Raw genomic sequence first — 26,412 nt, 5'->3', positions numbered from 1 at the left:
GCCGTCTCCAGCCATTATTAACTAAGATTTGTTTTGGTATTCGGCCCGCCGACAAGGGGGGGGGGGGAAATCCCCCGGGCCCCGGGCGAATGAAACCTGGTTATGCCGTAAAGCCTGCAAAGCATCTTTAGGCTATAGCTTCATTTAATGATAAAAACCATAGTTTTTGGCTTTCTTTGCATATAGACGCTTGATACATTAAGAACGACTGAAATAATAATTTGAGTAATAATTAATATGATTTAATTTAATTTAGATTTAATAGATATTTGTTGTTACTTTATTAACGTTTTTACGCTTATACTGGGAGGTAAGAACGGCTGCTGCTAATGATTTTGTCTGCTTTATGAGCTCGTTGCTGTCCTAATTTAGGATCTTCTTTTTAATAAATTCTTGAAAATGTAGTTACGTTAAAATCATAAATAATATTCAACGTTAAACTGGTACACAATTTTATTTAGGCCTATCTATGGCCTTCAAAAAGTTGACGACTCTACATGTTTCGACGTTACAACGTCATCCTTCGAAACAATAACTAAATTAATAGCTTCTGCTTGTTGATCATTGATTCGACAATCAGCAGTTATTTTGGCCTTACGAAATCCAACCAAAAAATTTCAAAGAACAAAAATAAATGAGAGTTATTCATACTCTTCATAATATTAACAACACAAGAGAGGAGTAACACTGGATACCATGGCGAAAAATTAAAAACTGATTTTTGATAATGCTTACGAACAGGAATCTCGCCAACATATTTTCGAACATGATAGCTGTTGCCTATTATCCAATTGTAATTTTATAAACCAAAAAAAAAACTTCTGGTAAAAGCATCAAGGTTAGCTATAATTCCATTGGTTCAGTAAATACATTTCGTTAGCAAAGAACAGCTTGATTTTAAATTCTGAAAACTCAATAATGTTCTCAGGTAGTCTTCTGAAAGCTCAGTCATAGTAGAAGAAGTCGACTGAGAAGCAGGAGGGTCAAACAAAAATACTATTATGTTTACAAAGCGTTAAAAGCCCTATATTCATCAGCCACAGTGCTAAAGCACCTAAAGCACAATATCAATATTTCAATATTAAGCCTGAATCTAAACCCTAATCGATTAATAGAACTCGAAGCAGCCTAACATCACTACAATATAAGTTCTCATGACAATTCACAAACTTGCCAAGGAACACACCAACAGTAATCCTATATTATTATTATACATAACTATCGATAAGCATATATATAATATTACACGAAAAAATCGTTGTAATTTCTAGTTAGCTTTCACTTTCCAGGCCTATCTGTATTTTTACTTCAAACTGTTCAAATTTAGAAGAGGTTGATTATATTGTCTCTTATCTTATTTTTAGTTACTGGAACTATATGGTGTGTCTAAACCTGCATAGTATTTTATGTTGTGTATTTAAACCTATATAGTATATTACTGGAACTATGTAGTGGGTGTCTAAACCTATAAAATACGTTACTGGAACTATATAGTATGTGTCTAAAGTCACTCTAAGCCTATACAGTATATTACTGGAACTATATAGTGTGTGTGTAAACCTATATAGTACGTTACTGAAACTATATGGTGTGTATCTAAACTTATATAGTACGTTACTGAAACTGTATGGTGTGTATCTAAACCTATATAGTACGTTACTGAAACTATATGGTGTGTATCTAAACCTATATAATGTGTTATTAGAACTATGTAGTGCGTGTCTAAACCTATATGGTATGTTATTGAATTTATATAGTGTGTGTGTAAACCTATATAGTACGTTACTGAAACTATATGGTGTGTGTCTAAACCTATATAGTATATTATTGGAGCGATATGGGGTGTATCTAAACCTATACAGAAATTTACTGGAACTATATAGTGTATGTCTAAACCTTTATGTTATGTTACTGGAACTATATAATATGTATCTAAACCTATACACTATATTACTGGAACTATTCGGTGTGTATCTAAACCTAGATAGTACGTTACTGGAACTATATAATGTGTGTCTTGCCTAAATCTGTATATCATGTTACTGAATCTATATACAGTGTGAATCCTGACTGTATATCATACAGTATATAGGTATAAATATGTATACCTACACAAAATATAGCTGAACTAGTGTTGTGCACGAAAACGAAGTTAGTTTTTATCTGAAGTGATATAATGTTTACCCGTGAGTTTAAACCAATATCATGTTTATCTAAGCTGTACGTCAGTAGACATTTAACATGAAACAATAATCCTCCACAGCCTGGAGTACCGAAAATAGTTTGTTCTGTTTAGTTTATAAACATATCATATCAGCATTTGTAGAGTTTAATCTGCATTCAGTTATTCGTGGAACTGTCTAATGAACAAGGTAGATTGTAAGTTCTCCCTGGTGTAAAATAAATTATCACGTTTTAATGATGTGGTTATTGTTTATAAATACCTCACTGAGCTCTTGTTACAAATTAGTGACGAACACATCTAAGTTTTAACTTAAATTGTTGTATCATAATACATGGGATCGTTGAGAGATTTGTATTTTTTTACCTAGACTGGTGAAACATGTACAGACGTTTAGCTTATTCCAATGACTTTTGTTTAGGACAATACTTTTATTACCAGCAGTAGCAGGTAATAAAATACCATTTAGAACTCACGTATTATAAATGCGAACGAAACAAGTTTGTGATTTTGGTTTAAAATAAATAGTTTATAGTGCAATGCAAAAATAAATGATAAAGAATGTAAATGGTGAGAACTACTTCTTAACATTTGAATATAAAAAAAATACTGATAATATCTGTGGGATATCAATTCTTTATAAGTGAAACAGTATATTCCGCTCTCTAGCGATGAATATAACATCTGTAATTTCAATAATTTTTCAAAACTTTGAACAGGTTGAACTCGCTCTTCAGGTGTTGTTCAATCAATATGGAACGTGAAACACCTCTACATGTCGACTATCAAGACAACCGGGATTCATTGTTTTTTTACGTCTAATGAGTCAACGAGGATCGTCTAGCAATATCGTGTGGTCAACATATTACTTTGAACTTGTACAGGTAAGATATTTTAACACAGCCTAAAAAGTAGTTTGGTCGAAACGTTTGGTAACTGGTTTGATCGGACTTTTTTCTTTTGTCTTAGAAACTTCCGTTAGGACGTGTCTGAATTAGTTAGATGAGATAATCTAAGAAAAATAAGTTTTTGAAATACTAATTAAATAATTCAAATATACAGGTTGATAGAAATTGTGTATATATATTAACAATCTTAAGAATAAAAGTATAATATTAATAATATTATCGATTGAGACTTCCACATCAATGTTTCAAATGACCTTACACAAAGAGATTCAATATAGTTGGTGCCTACCAATGCAATCTGAAATCAACCATAATTTACTTTTGGTGTCTTGACCTGACAATGTGGCTTAAAGAAAAGACTAAAAGTTTAAATGTTTATAGACAAGTTTATAGAGAATCATGTAGGATCATTCAATGAAAAAATAACTTAATATAGAATCTGAACAAAAGAGAACAACTATTGACTCAACAGTTGAAACTTGTTGGGGAAGATTTCGATCATATTTAAAGGCTAAGGTGATAAAGGTATTCAATAATATAGATATCATAAATACCACTTTCTAACTAATATCATCGCCTCAAGCACTTCAGAATAAAGTGTTCCATCTTACCTAGAAGTTTTTCTCCTGATTACGTCTGCCTCTAACTCAAAACTACTATCTCTGTTGCTATTAGAGATTTTTACTGTCATAAGTAGTCTCGTATTCTACTATTGATGTATAGTCTCTGTCTGAACCAATGTATTGTACATCTGAGCCTATATTATCGATCTTAATAGACAAATGGCATGTTTGTCCTAATATACCAAAGTAACTTATGTCTGAAACGAGGCGTTTCAACACTTGTAGTTAAGATTACAATATAAATATAACAAAAAATATGTGTACTAAAAAATTGATTTCTTAAAAAATATAAGTTATAGATTTAGAAATTTATAAAATACCCTTTATGAGAATAAATATATTTTTAACTATTTTTCTTACTCAGTGTTTACTTTTCACATAAATATATATATTAAACATACATATATATGTTTAAACATTTTCTGGATAAAATTAATTATTGCCATATCTGACAAGAAACTATCTCTTTATTCTCAAACTATTATTGAAGCTATTCTCTTTCTCCGTGTAAATCATAACACACCAAGAAACTAAAAATAATTAAAGTTAGTAACATTAACAAAGGCCATTTTTTCTATAAAATTTTACACTTACCAACAGTGGGGCAGGAATGTCATCTTTGCAAACTTGTTCTAATGGCACTCCAAAGTGAATTCTGAAAAGAATTAAGCATGTATGTTATTGTCACGAAGAAGACAACAAAAAAGTTCCGAATTTACACTGTGTCACAAAATTTACTAATGCAAATCTAATCAGTCAGCTAGTCCTGAAACTTTTCGAGGTGATGTAACACACTCTGGTGATAGTTTTATTAACAAACAACGTTCAATATACTACTTTAATCTCTACGTGTTCTAAACAAAGAGATAATAAGTTTTGTGCTAATTCAGCGCATATTATTACTTATTCAAATTAATTATATATAATAATAATAATAATAGTTTTATTAACAAACAACGTTCAATATACTCCTTTAATCTCTACGTGTTCTAAACAAAGAGATAATAAGTTTGGTGCTAATTCAGCGCATATTATTACTTATTCAAAATAATTATATTGATTTACAGAAGTTTAACCACAAAAGTTAATGAAATGGTATGTTGCTGAAGATTTCGTAGCCCGTTTCGAGGAAATATATAGGTATATCTTAAAGGATATAAAACCAAAGAACGGAACATTTTGAAGAAGCGTGCCTTCAATGTTTTCAGTGATGAAAACAGACAAGTTCGCACAGCAGAGCGGTCAGGAGAAGAACAAGCTCAGAAATCACAGCTAAAGATAATCGGCTGCTGGAAATATTTTCATTTTCGTCAATAAGCAACAAACTGCTATTTTAACAGTGCTGTGAAATAAAAAAGACGATACTAGATTAGTTTTATCCCAAAATTTTATTGATGTTAAATTAAAATTAGAAAGTATTTGTTTCAAAAATGATTTGTTGTTAAATACTTAACAATAAATGATTAAGTATAAAGTACAATAACGTACTTATATAAGGCAAATATGAGTCATTTAAAACTTTCTGAAATTTTTAGTAGCAAAAGAAATATATATTGACACTGGACACTGGGATACTGGAGCTTTATGTTGATTACAACTCGTGGTTGGAATATGTCTGAAACTGGCTGAAGTAATTATAGTTTAAAGTTCTTGAGCAAAACAGTTAATAAGTTCATAAAATCTATAGCTGCATCATGCATGGCATTCTTGAAGTATTTTGATTCACTAGTCTTCCTCAACCAGAATTTCAAGATGGTCTCTACCAACTGGAGAACGAATGTGGAATATTAGTAGTGAAACCAAATTTGCCAAGACCACAACAACATAAGGAGTTGTACTGCATTCAGGACGAGTATGGGATGGAAGCGACAAAATATATTAAATAATATTGTCCAGTGTGGCATGAAATCAGCATAATAAAGGAGTAGTTCTATTATGTATGATAATGAATATCATCCTTAACAATATCTCTGTGGACGAAGGTGAAGAAGTCATGAAGCAATGGACCCCAGTTCGAACATAGATAGTAGTGAATATAATGACACGAGATGCAAAGTACACGTAAGTATGAGATGTTCATTCTTTGCATTGAAACTTGAAAAGTAGTCCTATTTTCTACTGCAACTCCACCCTTTCCAGTGCAATTTACGATGTAACGAGATAATCTTGGAGATGATTTAAGAAATGTCTCATTGTGAAGAAAGCAATGGAGTTGGTAGACAGAAGTGGTTGATTAGTGTGTAGTGAACAAAGGTTGATTAAAATAAACTTTAACAATCAATCTCCAATCGATTTGGCAATCATGATCCCTATAAAGGTTTGAAATGAAAATGCAAATTCAGTTCAGAATAGGTAGCCTGCATATTAATTTTTAAAACTAACTCAGCTGCATGGTTAATGCTATCCAGGACAAATGCACGTTGATATGGATGTACATTTTGTATGACAGTAGTTATGAAATGCAGAATGTCTTCAATGGGGGAAGGATGAGTAAGAGCATTATTAGATGATGTCACCAGGTCTATGGTGGAGGAGTAACTGTAGTAGGATCATCAGATTTAGACAATGAGGGACTTCGTTTAGGCGTCTGGAAAATGAAACACTTATGAGGTCGAACGTAAAGCTAATAGTAATTATATGTGTTGTGCATACTTAACCACAGAATGACTAGTATTACAATTTTTTTCAAAGGTGAACATGTTCTTGAAGTATTATAACTTTAGGATTGAATAAGTTAAAAGTATAATTTTAATTGGCAACTGTTTGTACTTATTTTACTTCACAGTACAAGGAAGGTCAGTTAATAAGCAAACTGCATTTCAGTTGTATTTCTAACTACAGAAGCTGAAAGCTAATTAATAAACTCTATATATTTTAACAGCGCCAATCGGCACTTACTAAATCTTTCTTTGCTTCGAACATTGTATTAGTTTAGCCAATAAATAATGCCATGTTGAAGTATTTATAAAATTCAAATACGACGTATATCAAATATGTGAAGGTTTTTCAAGAAGTACATTTTTATTTTATATCATATATAACGTAAAGTATGGAGAAATCAGAGGATTGAAAAAAAAAGTACAGTCAGTAACTAGCGAACTGCAATACCAAACAGGGAAGATGCAGGATTGAGGCTCAAAGCATTCCAGTTGTAACTTCAGGGAAAGAATTCATAGCTCGCAGACGTGGTATGTTGAGAAAACTCCACTAGTTAGATAAAACACACGACGAAATGAACCAATGTACAAAAACAGCAGTTAATGAATGGTGATGAAAGACAAGGGTGAGATACCACTAGTGAAGAGTCCGAGTTGTAGGGTTTTTCTCTATACACTTTAAGTTAATTGTATTGAATGATTTTGCCAAAGATATTAGATAAGGGACAGAAATAAGTTGTGTGAGGACTAATAACAAAGTGCTGGAAGATCCCACTTGTACCAATCAAGTTAAAAGAACTACTTTTGAAAGTATATCTGCTAAACTTCTTGAACAATTGGAAAAACACTAAAAATTGTGTATATAATTCCGTGTTTCTGACTCTAAACGGCACTTGTCTGACTTTCCTGACTTGATCGACTTTTCCACACTTATTAAGTTATTCTGAGGAACTGATCTAACTGATCTAATGCAGAATCTACAAGAAGTTTTCTGAATAAACTCCTTATAAGTATGCTATTTCTGAACTGGTCTAACAGTGTTTCACTTAAGGTTCAGTAATGTATAATATATATAAAAAGAGGAAAGTGAAAAACACTAACTGTACTAAGAAAATGATATATTTGATAATGCTTAAAATGGAATTACTTAAAGATATCTTCGAAGCATTGTTAATACAGTTATACAGAATTTCTCGTGTTAAGTTAATTGGTAACTTAACTAATGTTGTATCTATGTTACTGAATGTAATAGAAGGCCTTATTAATGAACATCTAGACTTTCAAAACGAATAAGTCGGTGATTTAGAAGTAGCTTTATCACAAAACAACTTTAAGAGTTTCAATATAAATAAACTGCTCAATAGTGTATAAATAAGAAGCTAGTTGATTTGTAATGAGTTGTCTCTGTGTGAGTTCTTTATTCCACATGTAAAAGTCCTCGAGTTGGTGGCTTGTGTGCTCCACTCGCGACAGCATGACCCAAAATCCAAATAAATTACTTTATAATGACGGTATAGTCGACTAAGTCCACGGACTGCCCACACGCTCGTTATAGTATTATTCTGTTAAAGATTTATTTCATGCTTCAATTTAACTCTATAACTACCAAGAAAAAATTACATAAGATACTAACATGGTCCAATAGACTCACTTTAAAAAAGTCTAAAAGTTATAAACCTTGTTATTATTATGGGACAATGCTGCTTTATATATTTGAATTAAGATAGAATTAAGGTGAATACATAATACATAGAAACAAATTACAGTAGTTTTTTTAGCTTCATTTTCATCGTCTACATTGTACTTGTAAATGTTCATTTCCAACATTAATTCCATAACTAGTGCACACTGTGCATGTTTTGTGGCCTTTTTTTGCATCCACAAATTGAGCATTGTCCTTTTTTCTGGCTGTTTCATCTAGAACTTCTGCAAGTTGGATGGAATTTTCTGGATTGTCTTGTTGAAATTCTAATCCAGCAAGCTCTTTCCAAAGTTCAATGAAAAAATGTCAGTGCTTGTGCACTTTTCCTTGAATATATTGAGAGTTCAACTTCTGCTATGTTAGAAAAGCATTTACTGCACTAAAATCAATAACATTGTAGAAGATAACCATAGGTCATCTTCGGGCCATGTCATCTTTGGTATGGTTGTAAACCAAAATGGCCTCTGTTGTTTTTTTGTTGTTGTTGTTGAGAGTGCATTATACTTAAGAGAGTTACAATGCTACCTTCTTTGTTATAATATGATGCAATCATTGAGTCAGCTTGGCATCCAAAAATAGCAGTTGTGGGCATTCTTCTTTTTGGGTTTGTAAACTCATGTGGAAGCTAGCATTTGTTCTTTTTAATTGTTCCCACAACTTGTCAACAACTTGCCAAGTAAACGCCACGCCAGTAATAATCTCGCAAACGATTGTTACAAATTGTTTTTCTGCCCGTATTTTCGATTTTTTTTACTATGTTCATAACAACTCTCTCTCCTTCGTTGAATTCTGTTCTTTACTCAAGATCTTTTCCTTTATACACCTGTATTTTCACACTATTTCACTAGAGTCACACTATTTCTGTTAGTGTAGCGAGATGGACCAAGAACAAAACGTTACAGTATGGTGTCCTTCCTTCTGCTTGGTTTGGAGGCTCAGATTGCCATACCTCATATTTGTTTTTACAGACAAATTCTTAACTTCTGTCTGACCACTGTTGTCCATTTCAATATCTGACGTGTTAGATTGAGAAATATAACTTACATTGTCCAGTTCACCATCGTCATTAGACATACTGTCATCATTTTCTTGTTCTTAATCTCTTTCATTATTCTTCTGCTCTAAAAATAGCTGTATATTCTCATTTGCAATACGCCTTCCTCACATTTTAGGGCAATTCCTCTTTATTTCTAAAAAAAAAGATACTTTTTAAAAACTGTTCAGAGATAACAAGGTACAGTGTAGCAACAGTGCTTGTGATTAGAATGCTCGAGAAGGAGACTGGTCCAACTTTTCTATAGGTTGAGTAACGGAAGATGATGCAATAAACTATGCAGTTTGTGTAATACTGTACCTTCCAAAAAGATGATGTAAGTCATACATTTTGAACAACAGAAGGCAAACAGCTATAGAGCACAAATACGTAATTGAAAACGTATTATAAAGCGTATCTTATTTCTAGAAATGTTTGGGTACATTAGACCCATATTGTATATATTGTTCTTTCTTGTTTTTATTAAAATCCTAGTTGTTCTTATGATTGTAAAATTTAAGTATGTTTGCAGCGTCAGTAAGGTTACAAAATTCATAGAATTTCAAGCTTCTGTAAGATATAATGCTTGCATACCAGCTTTAAAAAGCTGAAATTTGGACCCAATAGACCCGGATGGTAATCAGAGGGTTAAACTCAGGTTTTAAACGCTTTATTGATACTAGCATAAAAACCCTAGCTTCACTGCGGGGGTTCAAAGGCCCTCTCATGACTCACAGAGGCCCCAATGTATCAATTATGCTCCTTTATTACCCCAAGTTACTTCTATAGCTACCTCTAAGTGGTTCTGTTTCCGAACAAAAAAACCCACTAGAACAGCCACCCTGGTACCTGATCACGTATTCCAAAGTTTGGTCCCGCTAGCCCGTGAGTTTGGATAGGGTACGAACCTTGTTTCAAACATGGCCTTCTTAGAATCTCGAAAGGAGCCGTACCACAAAATCCAATGTCACATTCGAGTTCAGCGACCGTAGAAACCTGGTCCTAATTCCCCATCGTACCTGCGTGGCCTTTCGGACTCCTTTTACACCCCCTTGGACACTTAAAATCTTCTGCCAGGGCAAGTCCTGCTAGCTCCAAACCTGTGAGACGAGTTCGCACACAAACAAACAAATTCCCGCTCATAAGTAATTAACATAGAATTCTCATAACATATATAGTTTGTTTTCGGCGTCTACTTCGTATCGATTCACTCAATACTTTGAGAAACACTAAACTAATACTGCTACTTGTGGAAGCAACTTTTGGGAGAAAACACTGTAACAAAGCAATTATTAGTTACTTAAAGCTAGAATATGGAGATTACTAGCCATTTATAGCTCGAACAAAGCAATTACTAGTTATTTAAAGCTACAGCATAGTGATTACTAGCTATTTGTAGCTCGACCAAAGCAATTACCAGTTATTTAAAGCTGGAACATAAAGATTATTAGCTATTTATAGCTCGAACAAAGCAATTATTAGTTATTCAAAGCTAGAAAATAGAGATTACTAGTTATTTGTAGCTCGAACAAAGCAATTGCTAACTATTTATAGCTCGACCAAAGCAATTACTAGTTATTTAAAGCTAAAAAAAATAGAGATTAGTAGCTATCTATAGTTCGAACAAAGCAATTACTAGTTACTTAAAGCTAGAAAATAGAGATTACTAGCTATTTATAGTTCGAACAAAGCAATTACTAACTATTTATAGCTCGACCAAAGCAATTACTAGTTATTTAAAGCTGAAAAAATAGAGATTAGTAGCTATCTATAGCTCGAACAAAGCAATTACTAGTTACTTAAAGCTAGAAAATAGAGATTACTAGCTATCTATAGTTCGAACAAAGCAATTACTAACTATTTATAGCTCGAACAAAGCATTTACTAGTTAGTTAAAGATAGAACGTAGAGATTACTAGATATTTATAGCTCGAACAAAGTAATTACTAGTTATTTGAAACTCAAATATAGAGATTACTAGCTATTTATAGTTCGAACAAAGCAATTACTAGTTTTTAAAACTAGAACGTAGAGATTACTATCTATTTAGAGGTGTATCATTAAGACACATGGTAGTGTGTCGTGCGGTCAAGAAAACAATTGATACGCACGACACAGTGTTATCTGGTTTTTATCTGATCTCAGTTGACTAGGATTTCTAAGCCTACAACAGCCTAGATCATACAGTTTCTTCTTCAACATGTGATAGTTTGCATGTATGTAAGTAGCAATATAATGTTGTACTGTTTCTAAGCCTACAACAGCCTAGATCATACAGTTTCTTCTTCAACGTGTGATAGTTTGCATGTATGTAAGTAACAATATAATGTTGTACTGTTTCTAAGCCTACAACAGCCTAGATCATACAGTTTCTTCTTCAACATGTGATAGTTTGCATGTATGTAAGCAACAATATAATGTTGTACTGTGTCTAAGCCTACAACAGCCTAGATCATACAGTTTCTTCTTCAACATGTGATAGTTTGCATGTATGTGAGTAACAATATAATGTTGTACTATGCCACTTTGAAACTATTTTTTATATTTTACAGATTCTCTGCACGTTGGACACTCAACTGATATGTAGGCCAAATGCTGCTTGATGTGATAAATCCATGTTTGTAAGTTTGTGTAAAATCCATGTATTTACAGTTCACACTTGTACGGATATGTATCTTTTAATTTTGTTGATCACAATAAGGTGTGATGATATCCCTCACAATCACTTCTGCATCCTGCTTTTTAAAAAGTAGTGATATCCAAACCAAAAAGCTAGAACACAGAGATTACTTGTTATTTAAAGTTATAAGATAGATATTGCTAGCTATATAAAGCTGTAATATAGAGATTACTAACTATTTAAAGCTGGAACATAAATATTAATAGCTGTCTAAAGCTAGAAAATAAAGTTTACTAGCTTTTTAAAGCTGAAGCATAGATATTATTAGCTATTTGAAGCTGGAACACAGAAATTACAAACTATTTAAAATTAGAACATAGAGATTACCATATATTTAAAGCTGAAAAATAGAGATTACTAGCTAATTGAAAATGGAGCAAATACATTACAGATTACTTATTGCTGTAATATAAAGATTACAAACTATTTATAACTGGAACAGAGCAATTGCTAATTATTTAAAGCTGGAACATCGAAATTACCAGCTAATTAAAGCTGGAACTTAGAGATTACTAGCTATGTATAGCTGTAAAATAGAGATTACTAGTTATTTAAAGTTGCAACTGACAGCGATTATTAGCTATTTAAAACTGGCACAAAGAGATAACCAGCTATTTAAAGCTGGAACATAAAGATGACTGAGCTGGATTCAAACTAATCCAGTTCCAGCAGATCAGATACCCGTGAAGTCACTTAATCAACTCTAATGGACTTTTATGACCTTGTTCTTCTTAAGCTGCACTTGGAAGACATTAGCTGGTTATAGTAAACTGCACAAGTGGAGTGAGACAACATTGGAATGCATGAATGTTTTCATAGAAACATTACCAGAGAGCCATTGCTAAGAAGCAGTTAAGCAGATAAAGTAAGATCGCCAAAGAAATTACCTGTTTAATGCTAGTATGTCAAACTTAACTATCGTCTCAAGAAAATATAAATATCCTTACATATCATTAGTAAAATCTCCTAGAGGTTCTTTTAAATCTGCGTCAGCATGAATCACTAGAACTAATCAAACTGTACTCGGAGCAGTATAATAATTAACCTGGATTACGATATTCAAATATAGCACAGTTGTGTATATAAAAAATAACTATTTCTAGGGTGCATTTATCCTTACATTTAGTTTGCCTTGCTACAATTTTACTGGTGTAATAGACTTGTTATAAATGTTTAATCTTATTTATCTCACATTGACGTGGCAACTTACAGGACAAACTCAGATAATTTTTTATAATGCTAGTTACTCTGTAGTAATTACAATAGAACAAAATTCAGGCATTTTTGCTAAAAAGATAACACTAAGTTTGCACTGGATTAAAATGTACGGTCGCGTTGAAACGAAAAAGGAATGTAAAAATATACTTCACAAGAGTTATTCAAACTTATTACACCCACACCCAGTTGACTGTGCATTTTGACTCTTGTCAGAGCCATGTACGTATATCGCGGTAGAAACGATCCTCAATAGTAAGTGTTGCAGTCTGTATTAAGGCTTAGAATTACTTGGTAAAATATGGAAAACCCACGTATGAGAAACGAAGAAGGAAGCTGTTACAATAAAATCCAGTCGTTTCTTTATGAGGTAACAGCGTAAATGCTTTAATAGAAAACCCTGCGAAATTAAAATATAAAGTAATTAGGCTGTGATTTGTTTCGGTGTTAAGCACAAAGCTACACAACGGGCTATCTTTGCTTTGCCCACCATAAGTATCACACCCAGTTTTTAACGCTGAGCCACTGGGGGAACTAGGCTATGAACAAAAAGTTTCATTTATTGTCTGTTGAAACAAAATCCTATTAATATATGTGTGCGCGAAAAATATGACACATACGTGTAATGCAACCTTCGAATACTGCTTTATAGCGCTGCAATTTGAGGTTCGATCACCGTTGTGGACACAGTACTAATAGCCAATTGTGCAGCTTTATGCCAACAAAATAGGTGATAGTTAAGGAAGCGCGATAAAAAATTCGAAAATTGATGTCCATTAATCTAAAGTACAAGCATATAAGTGTAGTTTTAAATATATACTCTCAATATGCATTAGTCTTAGCACCCACTTATAGTTTGAGAAAAGTTGTAATGATACGTTAAGTTCTGTGCCCAATAAAAGTTTACAACTAAACTCGAACAGAGTTATTCACTATTTAATGCAAGTTTCTTTAACTATGTTTTGATACACATATTTTTTTATTTCCTGCAAAGCTACTCGAGGATTATCTGCGCAAGCCCATTATTTTGAAGTGGCAAACAAGGGGGATAGCAGCTAGTCAACACCACACCCACCATCAACTCTCGGGATACTCTTTAGAAATAGATAATGGCATTGCCCATTATAATGTCCGAGCATTTCAGTGACGGGATTTGAGCCCGCGACCGGCAAGCTGATTTTTTGACAAAGTTGTTAGGTAACTATGGATAAAGTTGCCTACAAATTAGCTCAGACTTTCTCTGTAGATGGCCACTCCCGATTAAAGGTACACAGTAACTACAAAGAGTTGAATACGTCATATTAATAATTGTGGAGCCTTACTACATCATTACAGTGCAGCTTGACAATAGCCATGGAGCATAGTTTCCATTTAAAGAGGCTCCGTCGTGAGGCAGTAATGTCCAAAACACACTACTAATCCCTGCAAGCTCTCCGTGATCCATTTGGTGTAGAGTACAATGATTTCCCAGCACTTGTTTCAACCGTCCGATCACACACAAATCTATTGGCACTGTGTACGGCAAATCGACCATAAGGAATGGCATGAACATCCATCTCATTCTCCAGCTGTTTGAGGCATGCAAAAGTTTAATGAGAGGTATGACTTGAAGTTTTATTTTTGTGAATTCATACCTGTTGTCCTCGTTTTCTTACGCTGATTTTTCTTCATTATTTTGTGCACTGTTGCCAAGGTGCGTGGAGGGCTTTTGTTACTGACCTTCATGTTCATTGGTTCTCACCTGTTATAACATGCCGTATTTTGATTACCAAGAGTCGGGTATGACTTGTTGCAGGGCCCATTCTGGATGGTTCTGGTATCCTAAGTTGATCCATATTCCTATATTTTCCAGTGAAATTCAGTACAAAGGATATTCACTTCTTGGAAATTCTAAATCCTCAATCTGAACACATTTTTTGATCTATGTGTATAAATATTTTTCGTCGGAAAGCATATCCTTCGCAAAAGCGATAAGTTTTTGGTATCACATTACCTACTAAATGACAGACACTGTGGAAATATAGTTCTGATATATGTCGTTCCACCGTCACTTTATACTGGCTGTATTTATCATATGATTTACTGATTTGCATCTTCGAAATCGGTTTATTATATCATACTAAACCCTACATTTGTAGGTTGCAGACTAGTCATGGTAGCGATAATACAGACCATATAGCGATTCACTTATAAAGTTTCTTAGAAATATTCATTAAATCTACTGTAAGTATATTAACTGTGTAAAATTTGATAAATAAAATATATATTCTATGAAGTAGCTTCTGCAATGGCATTTTGATACGCTTCGGTATGCGACACGAGCTCTACATATTTCAAGCATTTCCGAAAAGAGATCAAAGTTAGAGCGTTACTTTTGTAATTTAGTTACATTCATATAAGAACCCTAATACTGATTATACAAAATTTGTTCTGCATGCAGTGAACTACTGATTCAAATTAAATATTCAGCTAAAACGTAATTAATAACTAACACTGACAACTTCAAAGTTTTTCTTAACCAAAACTACCAGTGTTTGTTTGTAGTTAAACACAAAGCTACATATTGGGCTATATGTGCTCGAAACCCGGTTTCTGACGCTATAAATCCCCAGACATACCGCTATGCCACTGGGGGTAGCTGCGTAGTGTTCTACATATTACATTAGATATCGTTCTTGTACGTAAAAGCACCAAACATACATTAATGAGTGAAAAATAATGACAAAAATCTTGATAAGTAGGAAATCGAGGAGTTATATTTTCTAAAACAAATCTTACCATATGCACATATATATATATAACATGTTCTTACCATTGTGTGTACACACACACACATATATGTATATAACATGTTCTTACCATTCTATGTATACACATATATACAAAAATAAAACATGTTCTTACTGTTGTATGTATACACACACACACACACATATATATATAACATGTTCTTACCATTGTATGTACACACACACATATATATAACATGTTCTTACCATTGTATGTACACACACACACACACATATACATAAATGAAACATGTTCTTACCGTTGTATGTATACACACATATACATAAATAAAACATGTTCTTCACATTAAAATAGTGTTTCAGTTACATTTTACTTTGCACATTAAATAAAGGCTAACTTGTGACTAACCGTTCAATTCTTGGTTGTCGTGTTAAGGAAAGTCCCATTGTAAATATTGTTTTTCCATTACACCAGGCAACTTGAAGAAAGAATGATCTTCGCACACTTAGTTTGTAGAATCCATAACTGGAACCAGCAGTAATGTAATCAGCATTTTACGTGTGTGAATCACTTCTAGTCACACAACCTGAACAAATTATTATCAGTAATACTGCTATCATACTAGCGAACCTTGAACAAGGTAGCTGTAGCTTCTAGTTATTATCTGTAATAAACGGAGCAAAAGTTTATATATTAATATGGTTGCTTAGATTATCTTTACACCGTTTATACATAGAAAACTATTATTATTCTGATAAATTCCTATTTGTTTTTCTCCAAGTCGTTAGTACTCACTTCGTAACGCAAGGGCAACAGTATTAGATATAATGTTTGATATTATTGAGAACTTCTATTAAACAATAAGCTGACTATATGGATCAAAACTAAAAAGAAATGTATGAATTAATTACGTCAAACTTTTATAACAAACTGACTGATTACAAGTGCTTAATATAAGCTTATAAGCCATGTTGATTTGAATGTACTGAACCATTATCTGGGCGCTCGCTGTTATCGACATTTTCGGCCATGATCCCAATAATATCTCATGATGGTCAGCAAGTTTAGGAGACGTAGGTTAATCTTAAATCCAACTAAGTAAATCGTGCAAAATAATCTTAATAAGTGCAAACTTTGATTTAAAAATATTCAAACTTATTTAAACATAAAAAGTAATAACATTATATAAACCAAGAATAATAAAAGTGTACAAGGCGCCTATACAGATAATGATACCGACTTTCTGTCACTGATCCATAAAAATATATTAAAGTTAATCTTAAAATATAATAACGCTAAAAAATCTCATTTTGATATTTGTATTGGACACAGCACAGATAATCATGTAGTTTTATGCTTAACTACAAAATAAAAATCTTTGAGGAACTCTTCAAAGTCATTTTTCATGAGGGTCGATCAACAACATCAGTTGAAAGAAAACATCTTTGCGACAGGAAAATTTTGATTACCAATTGTTGGCACCTACAATATATAAGGCCATGTACAACTACTGTTACATGGCAAACCTCTGCCAGTTCAAAAAAATCACTTATTTCAGATGAAAAGAAAAAATATTTAGTGGTGCTGTGAAAATATATGGCTAACAGTATGTAATGTGGTAATTAAATTCGATGACGAGGAACCCACTTTGAGACTAATAATGCTTGGAGACGGCTTGAATGGGTAATGAAGGTACCTGATGATGACAAAACCTTGTCGAAACGTTGTACATTTGCTGTTATGTTGAACTTATATTAAAGTTTTACTTCTTTACCCATTCAAGCCGTCTCCAAGCATTATTAATGTGGTAATTAGTTTCGTTACTTTTCTCTACTAATGTTGGAGTAAGATTTTGGGGAAATCATATGAAGTGTTTGAATCTACTTATGTTTTTTCCAGTATTGGAAGCTGCTGGAGATAACGTTATGGCTTAGATAACATTCTTGTGGCAAAGGTTTAATGCTTTGATTCCTTTTGGAGGTCGGATAATTATTATAAAAGTGTAAATCATTATAATATAGTTAGTACTTGAAACTATCGCTACTTGGTGAAACTCCATGATTACAGAAATGAAGATGCGTTTATTTGATGTAATCATACCACAAAATGTGTTCTACACACTCCACATCGTCATTACATGTAGGAAGACAACCAGGAAAGGAAATGGATTTTAGGAACTAGGTACACGCTTAGAAGGAGCAATGGAATGATAGGTATAAAAAGGCAAATAGAAAAGATGGCAGGTTCTTATTTTATATTCTAACTTGTCAATAGCAGTAATTTGAGTTACTAATTCATAAAAAACTTTAGACTTTGTATTTGGACAACATACCACGTTACACACACAGAAATCAATATTTAGGTGTATTCTTTTAATATTTATTTTTAAAGTAAGAAATTAACTAATGTATAATACGAACCTTTGAATTATGATCTACAATTTGATATCAAGCTTATTGACATAAATTCATAAAACAGTTGTCCAATAAAATTTTGAATGCAAGTCAACAAACGCGATGACATGGCATTTGACCCGTGACGATAGGATTAATAAACATCTTCAGTAGTACTAAACTTGACCAATGGGAAACATAATGCAAACTGAGAACTAAGTATACGGCGTGTACCCGCGTACACCCTTATTTCCATCACTGAAGACAACCCGCATTGTCACACATTAAAGCCCTTCCAGGTGGAAGAAACAGCAGTGAGCGTTTGTAATGAGATTAACCAACTCTCATATTTTAATGGTGTGCGTGTGTATATATAAATATTTTCTTCGTATGTCTAACACGAGAGGTATCTTGTTATTTAATTTTCTTACATATAGCTAAGTAAAATAAACACGCATCATGCTCTCTTCACAAAAAGTTGTTCCACTATGTTGCATGAACAAAATATATTCAGTATTTTATTATGAGAGTAATTTATTTTTCATGTAAATTTGTGTTTACAATCAGAGAACTTAAGAAATAAAGCATGTATATAAAACATTAATTTCATATCAAGCAAAAGACTGGTAAAACAACAGGTTTTATAAAAAGCAAAAGTCTTTCAAATGCAAAACTATTCATTCAACATAACCAGAAAGAGGGGTGAGATGTGTGGAGAAAAGGTTAAGAGCATGTCAGTATGATCATTTCAGTATATGATCTTGGCCATTATGTTTGCATATTTTGTAACAAATAAGGTAATTATTATCGAGGTAGAATACAAATACACTTAGCACTGTCAAACAGAGTAATGCGTGTTATATTAAATATCTACATGTGTAATTTGTATAATAAGAAAGTTTCTATGGACATCACGAACGATTTGTTAGAACAGCAAACAATTTTATCAGCACCTGTAGAAAGATGTGAAATTCAGCATTTTATCGATCACAACAAAACCTTACCAAAACATATATAATGACCAAATATAACATCCAATTATTAAAAATAGCGTCTGTAACCTTATATTAAATATTCAGTATTTGTTTGGTCCTCCTTGTACTCTAATAACCTCCACAAGGCGACGTGACATGCTTTCGATGAGGTTATTGATGTAATCCACCGTGATGTCATCTCAACTTGCCATTAGAAGACGCTGCAACCCAACTGCAGTAGCTGGTTTAGAATCGTGATTAGCAATTTTGTGGCTCAGTTCTGCCTAACAGTTCACAATCGAATTACAATCTGGATACTTTGCTGGCCATGGCAATCTTGTAACATCCTCCTGGTCGAGATAATCCTGTAGAATACGCTCTCCCTGTGTAATGGCATTTTTCATCATGGAACATAAAGTTATTGCTAAACCATGCCCTAGCATATGGCAGAAATATAATCTCCATGTGATGCTTGTAGGCAGCGCAATTGACGTTTCCCTGGAGGACATGAAGAGCAGTTTTTCCACCATGATAAATAGCTACCCAAACATGTACTGCACCATCTTCTGTGTGTTCCCTATGGGAAAAACAGTCTTCCCTCATTTGTTTTCCAGGCAAACGACTAACACGAATCCTACCATCAGCTTTAACAAGTCCGAAACAAGACTTAACTGAAAAGATAACATGTCATCAGTGTTCTAACTGTAAGATGGCATGTTGTCTTTCCCAAGTGACAGTGGGGAATTCTGGTTAATATCGGTTTGCAGATAGCCATTCTTGCAAAATAACGTTGTTTGGTCAGTCTCCTATTCACTGTTCTTCTGGATACCCTGGAATGGATGTGTTCATGTGCTCGAGCTCATGGAATTTTAAACGTTTTATTTTATTGCAGTTTTCTTAAGCTAAACTTCCAGGTTACATGTATTACCCATATGACTATTGGAAATTATTATAAAAAAATAAGGGACGTTACATCTTTAGGACATCATTTAGCCTGCCAGTGAGAAATATCACTGTCCACTTTTATATAAGAAGTTCATTACAGAAATCTTTCCCAAAAGTGCATATGATACAACAAGTGAATGACCCAGGAAATAGGTAGCAAGGACAAAAGGAACTTAGCGACTTCATAGCCAATGCTCTCTGTTGCAATAACGTAGACTTGCTTGGATATATGAAAATTGTAAAAAGTTTTATGCTAAACCACGAGGTGGAAAACACGTATTATGTCTGCATAACACACTGTTACTAATCTACTATTGCTACCAGATATACAACGTATTTCAGTAATTGTGAGTCAAATGCAAAAAATAAAACTAACAATGTGAACTATTCTAAAATTCAGCACTAACACTTCAACAATTCCCAACCATGACACTACTCATAATGTGACCAAACTCCATGCATAGTGCTAAGTATAAAGTAACAAATTTCAATATATAGCACAGAGCCTAATAACTCCCAGTCCTACATCTTGAATAATGAAACAAGAGTTCACTTTATACACACTTTATTCATCTTTCTCTTTTTGCATTTAATATACACAACCAAATAATTGCATAGTTAAAGATCGAGTAATGTGTAATTTAAAATGAAAAATATGTTGTTGATTTTCAGCATCTCTGTATTGATGTTAATAAATAAGAAAATAATTCAGCATGGGAGGCAAACTTTGATTAATATTGATCTCATCATTTCCATAATAACTTCCTGGTGAGAAGTATCTTAGCCACTAATGATAGCCCCCCAGTGGCACAGAGGTATGTGTGCGGACTTATACCGTTAGAGACCGGGTTTCAATACCCGTGGTAGACAGAGCACAGATAGCCCTTTGTGCAGCTTTGTGCTTAATAACAAACAACAACACCATTGATATATAATAATTCAGGACAATTTGACATTAAGATTCCCACATTACTTTTGGTGGTCTTATGACCATCAGTGGTTAACACCTAATTCCACACCGCAAAGACATTTTTACAAACAACACAACTGCTTCATCAACTTACACGGTTTTTTGAAGTGTTGACCATAATTTCTTCATTGACGTCAATCGTGCTCAGTGTGGTGGACATGATTATGTGCTACATAAAAATATGTAGCCCTATATCTCGGATATTTTAGGAAGGTAGAATTTTCTTCATCAGGGGTAAACTGGGGTGGTTCGTCTTTTGAATTTACTGTACTGTGTTTTTACTGCATGACAGGAACCGAATTACGGGACTTACTGCGCCCACAGTTGTAGTGCGAAGCTTGTTCAATGTAATCATGTATTGAACCCCTGACGCTTCGATCCTCAGCCAGTCACGCAGGCCAATAAGCCACGCCCGTCAATAACCTGAGCAATAAAAAAGTTTTTATCTTGTTAATAAATATTGCAAGATAAGATAAGCGAAGCATTTACTTCCAAGTGCAAGCAATAGGAAAATAAACGAATATCTAAGCTTTCTTCATAAATACCCAACAATTTAAATATATTTCACAAACATTATACGTTTTTAAGCTAATCAACACATCAGGGTAAGTACAAAGTTGTGATTAGTTAATGCAAATCCCAAACAAGCAGGATCAGGACCCACTCATAACATCAAAGGTTAGTTCGAATAATATCTTTAAAAAAGTACTTGATCATGAGAAATTAAATAACTAACATTACGATCACTTTAAGCCTACTTATAACGTTTCTCTTCCTTTATTTCAAGTTTCGTAACAACGTCTTAATTCCTTTGATCATACGATTCATTGAATTATCAATTAATTGTTGAACTCAACATGTTACACTTACTGCTTTTATTAGACTCTCTTTAGCTTTAACCTATAACCCACAATATGTTACTTTTATATGGAAATATTAGAAGAAGTTTACAGCTTGTGTTACACGTGACTGGTGTCGCTTTTACAGGTGAAGATCATTTTTGATTATGTTGTGTACTGTTGCCTGGACACACGGACGGCTTTTGCTACTGACCTCTGTGTTTGTAGGTTCTCTCTCAGCTGTTCCGAAACGTCACACTTAGCTTATCATGGCTGAAGTACGACTTGTTGTAGGTCTTTTTCTGGAAGGACCTGGTTTCCAAGTTGATCTATATTCCATATTTTTTGTTATTAATTTGTTTGTTTACCATTAAATACAAAGAATATCCCCGTCTTGGAAATCATAAATCCCCGATCTGAAAACAATTTTATGATCTGGATGTAAGAATATTTTACTTCGGAAAGGGCTGTGACATACCCTTTCCAAAAATGGTCAATTTGGGTGGTATCACACTACCTGCGAAACACCAAAGACTGTGAAATGTAGTTCTGATTCATGTTTTTCCACTATGACCTTATATTGGTTGTGACTTGCTGATTTGCATATTCAAAATTGTTTTAGTATAACATACTCAACTCTCTGGTTCGATCTTACATGTAATGAGACGATTTACAAAACTTTTTGTATATAATTATAAAAACAGAATTTTACTAAACAACACTTTCAGATGATGAAACTCCAAGAACAATTGTAATTATGCACAAAGCTACACAATGGGCTATCTGTGCTCTGCCCACCACGAGTATCGAAACCAGGTTTCTAGCGTCATAAGTCCGCAGACATACCGCTGTGCCACTGGGGTGCTCCAAGAAGAAGAATTAGCGACTTTACCTTTTTTTTTTAAATTCTCACTAATATTACAATTATACAACTGAAAAGCTCATAACGATTTATACAAAATGTTAATAGAAATATACTTTGAAGATATAAATTTTGAGGTTGGTGAAAAAGTGAAGATTCATTTGTCTATATCACATTGTACAAACAATAAAATGTAGAACACAATTACAACATCTACGATTTGAAGATTTTGGAAAATCAGCCACAATAATTTCAGTTAGGAATGGACAAATACAATGTGCTAAAATATGTTTCCTCCAACTTGCGTGCAACAACTGAGAGTCAATAAAAGAGATCCTTTTAATAAGAAGTGCAACAATCTTTCTACCGCTATAAGGAAACAAGAGACTGAGGAATCAGTGTAATCAATCCTGTTTTGTTTGACTTATTATGGTTAAAATATATTGTTTACAAAACAGGTATATATATGTATAAATAGATTTAATTTTATGGAGTTGAGAAAAAGAATCACAACCACAAAACAAACATTTAATTATATTTCCTGTAAGGTTTGGATACCCTGTGTAAAAGTCACGCTATCCTTCCTTTTGATGTAATCTGTTTTATAGAAATTTTTGTAGCTTTTTTAAATAAATGTATATATATATATATACATTTAATTGAAACACATACAAGTTCCACCTTGCTTTCTCATGACTTTGTTATACACATATACTGTATATAACATTATTATTTCGAAATAAGCATGTTCACTGTCGAATACACCACTAGATGCCGACTCTATCGTGACAGCAACACCTACAGACGTAATTACGTTAAACATTCTACATCTGAAATTTGCCCCATATGTGTATGACATACTGAATGTTCCAAACAGAAAGTAACAATTAACACAGTAAATTAAAGTCTATGATAATTATGATTTATTTGGATTACTGAGAACAAAACTTACAACATGTTTATTGTGCTTATTTCTAAACTTCACAAATTAAGATGTATGAGCTGGCGAAATGAAGTAATAGACAGTATAAAAAATGTAAATATAAAACACTTTATTTTACTATTAACTCAGCGTAGTTTCATCAAGACTTGAAGATGATACAGCAAAAAACGCCTTTAACATGGTGGCTGACTGGAGTTAGTTAACACGAAGACGTTCAAGGACAAGAATATTTCTTAGTACAGGAACTGAGACAAGACTGCATTTCTTAAAATTACTTACATTTCATATATATATATATATGTATGTATATGTTAGTTTCTTCGCATTATAGGTTGTGTTCGTACTAATAGTTGTGCATAATCTGTTTGTCTACTCCCTTTTAAGTACTGTAAGAACTCTATAAGTTTTGTTTAGAAAATATTGATTAATTAAGATTAATTTAAATTCGTCAATATGTGTGTACAATAGATAATAAGAAACGAATAAAGGGTAAAATTAATAATTAAACATTTTATTTGTAATTTTCAGCTCGTATCCAAGTTATTCTTCTCTTATTCCCTATTTTTCGTACTTTAACTACAAGTGGTTTTTTCCTTTTCCAAAATACTTTTTTGCAGTCTACTAAAGCTTTTCATTGGATTATAATTAAAGTTGATTTGCTGGCTAAAGTCCAGATAGTACACGTCCCAATTAACTGATACATGCAGGAAAAAAAATGTTTAAAATGACGTCATTCGAAAGTTAATATTGTAAGAATGTATAGTATATACACATAAGACCTAGAGCAATAACAACGGCACTGTTCTTGTTCACTAATTTTCACAAACAACCAAGTGAACAAAAATATAACGAAGCTATCCTCTGGTCATTATATATGTAACTGTTGCTTAGCATGTGCATGCAAAGTCATATTCCGTTCTTAATTTGCAGTCAGAGTCATCATTAAAGGCAAATAATAAAACTTCAAACTCTTGAATTGATTAGTCTTACATAATTAAAAACAAGGCTATTGAGTCTCATCTACTGACTTCATATAATTAAAAATATGTTCAAAGATAAGATATTTTAATATTTACCAAAATTATATCCTCTGGAGGGACAGCGATAAATTTACGAACTTACAACGCTAAAAATCTGGGTTCCATTCCCATGATAAGCACAGCAGATATAACAATGTGGCTTAACTCTAGAACAAACAAACCAAAATTAAATATTATTTCAGAATAATGTTTAACAAGAACTTTTTGTTCTGTTTTTCAGAGTAGTGGTAAACAGATGCAAAATTAAAGGGAGAACATTTCTCTAACTTGAGAGTGGGATAAAAGTTGGTATACGTTTGTAACTATGAAAATGGTGGCATGGCCTGGTGGTTAAAGAGTTCGGCTGACAACCTGCGTCTCGCGGGATCGATTCCAGTCACCGAACATGCACGCCCTTTCAGTCATGTGGGCGTTATAAAGTGACGATCGATTCCAGTCTTCATTGGTAAAGTGTAGCCCAAGAATTGCCTTCCCTCTTGTCTGTCACTTCAAAATTAGCGACGGCTAGCGCAGTTATTCGTCGAGTAGTCTGGTGCGAAATTCAACAAAGAAACAAACAACCTCTCAGTGTAACGAGTAGATTAATCTGCAATTAAAACTAAGAAGCTGTGCCACTAAAAGTTCTTGTTTCTTACCACTTTAACACGTATTTTTAAAAAATTAATATTTTGATATAAGTCGGAAAAACTTACAGCTAAAAATATTTTTAACTTAATACACATTGAAAATGCTGGATACTATCGCTAGCTTCATACTTTTTCACATTACGTTTTAATCATGAACTGTTAATAAAAAATAAAATTAAAAAAGCAAACACAACAAAATTAAACCCCTAAAAATTAGTAATGAGAACAGTATCCCTTTACTTCAGACACCGAGCGCTGATTGGCTATCTCATCGAGGAGGAGGGAGTAGATACGACGATGCCATAGTGTCAGAGACGATTACTTCCACGAAGTGGTACCAGAGGGCGCGTTCATATGACGCTGATAGTGCAGATAGTTTACGAGCGAACCACAAGAAGGTGATGTGGATCAACATGAAATTAACTTTATAGTAACAATCAAAGTCTTCAAATTAATAATTTAATCTAATATACATAACATTATATTTACAGTTATCAATGTTGATCACAGTTACGCAATTATCACAATTACAGTTTCGCTTCATAAGTAAATCATTAAACATGTTATTGTAATCTTATCAACTTTATCGTTTATTTATTTCATTGTATACGTCTTACGAAGGCAGGCGGTGTTTCTATAGGCGGATGGTATTACTTGGCAAATTATGTTACTAAGGTTAGTGCTGCTACGACGGATGGTTATCCTCTAAACTGTCTTAAAAGTAACAAGTAAAACCCTTTTTCAACGAAACAACTATTACAACACTGTTACATATTATCTTAATTTATCTATCATTTAAACAAGGCAAATATTATAGTCAATAACTTACCTTACATACTTTTACAAATATACATCGCTTTATGTATAAAGCACTTCACTAATTCCTTAGTTCTATAGTTTTTGCTTCTAATTTGCAATACGTACATTTTGCATTTTCTGACATTTTATATGTACACTGAGTGGTCACAAGTAAATAGACACCTAATTTTTCGTCATTTAACTGATTTATGCTAACTAATTTGTGTTCACAAAGCATTATATAAATGAAAATGGTCTGCACACTAATTAT

At 33.1% G+C, this 26,412-nt stretch overlaps 1 protein-coding gene across 2 annotated transcripts in view; it reads right to left on the bottom strand.

The window, feature by feature from the left end:
- The window catches only part of LOC106469425 (rho GTPase-activating protein 20-like), a 35,108-nt gene that overhangs the window by 6,479 nt on the left and 2,217 nt on the right, over positions 1-26,412 (bottom strand). The window contains exons 2-4 of one of the 2 annotated variants that reach the window (XM_022397940.1): positions 21,128-21,456; positions 16,160-16,415; positions 4,308-4,368 (exon numbers count right to left, since the gene is read on the bottom strand). In XM_022397940.1, coding sequence (XP_022253648.1) covers positions 4,308-4,368; positions 16,160-16,197 — 99 coding nt within the window. In that variant the 5' untranslated portion in view covers positions 16,198-16,415; positions 21,128-21,456. The remainder of the gene's footprint in view (positions 1-4,307; positions 4,369-16,159; positions 16,416-21,127; positions 21,457-26,412) is intronic. The other variant, XM_022397941.1, reaches the window with a different exon arrangement.

This window comes from Limulus polyphemus, unplaced genomic scaffold (assembly GCF_000517525.1).
Source record: "Limulus polyphemus unplaced genomic scaffold, Limulus_polyphemus-2.1.2 Scaffold3478, whole genome shotgun sequence".
Classification (NCBI taxonomy): Eukaryota; Metazoa; Arthropoda; class Merostomata; order Xiphosura; family Limulidae; genus Limulus; species Limulus polyphemus.
Note: the sequence above shows the minus strand (reverse complement) of the source record. Positions and strands in the feature narration are given on the sequence as shown.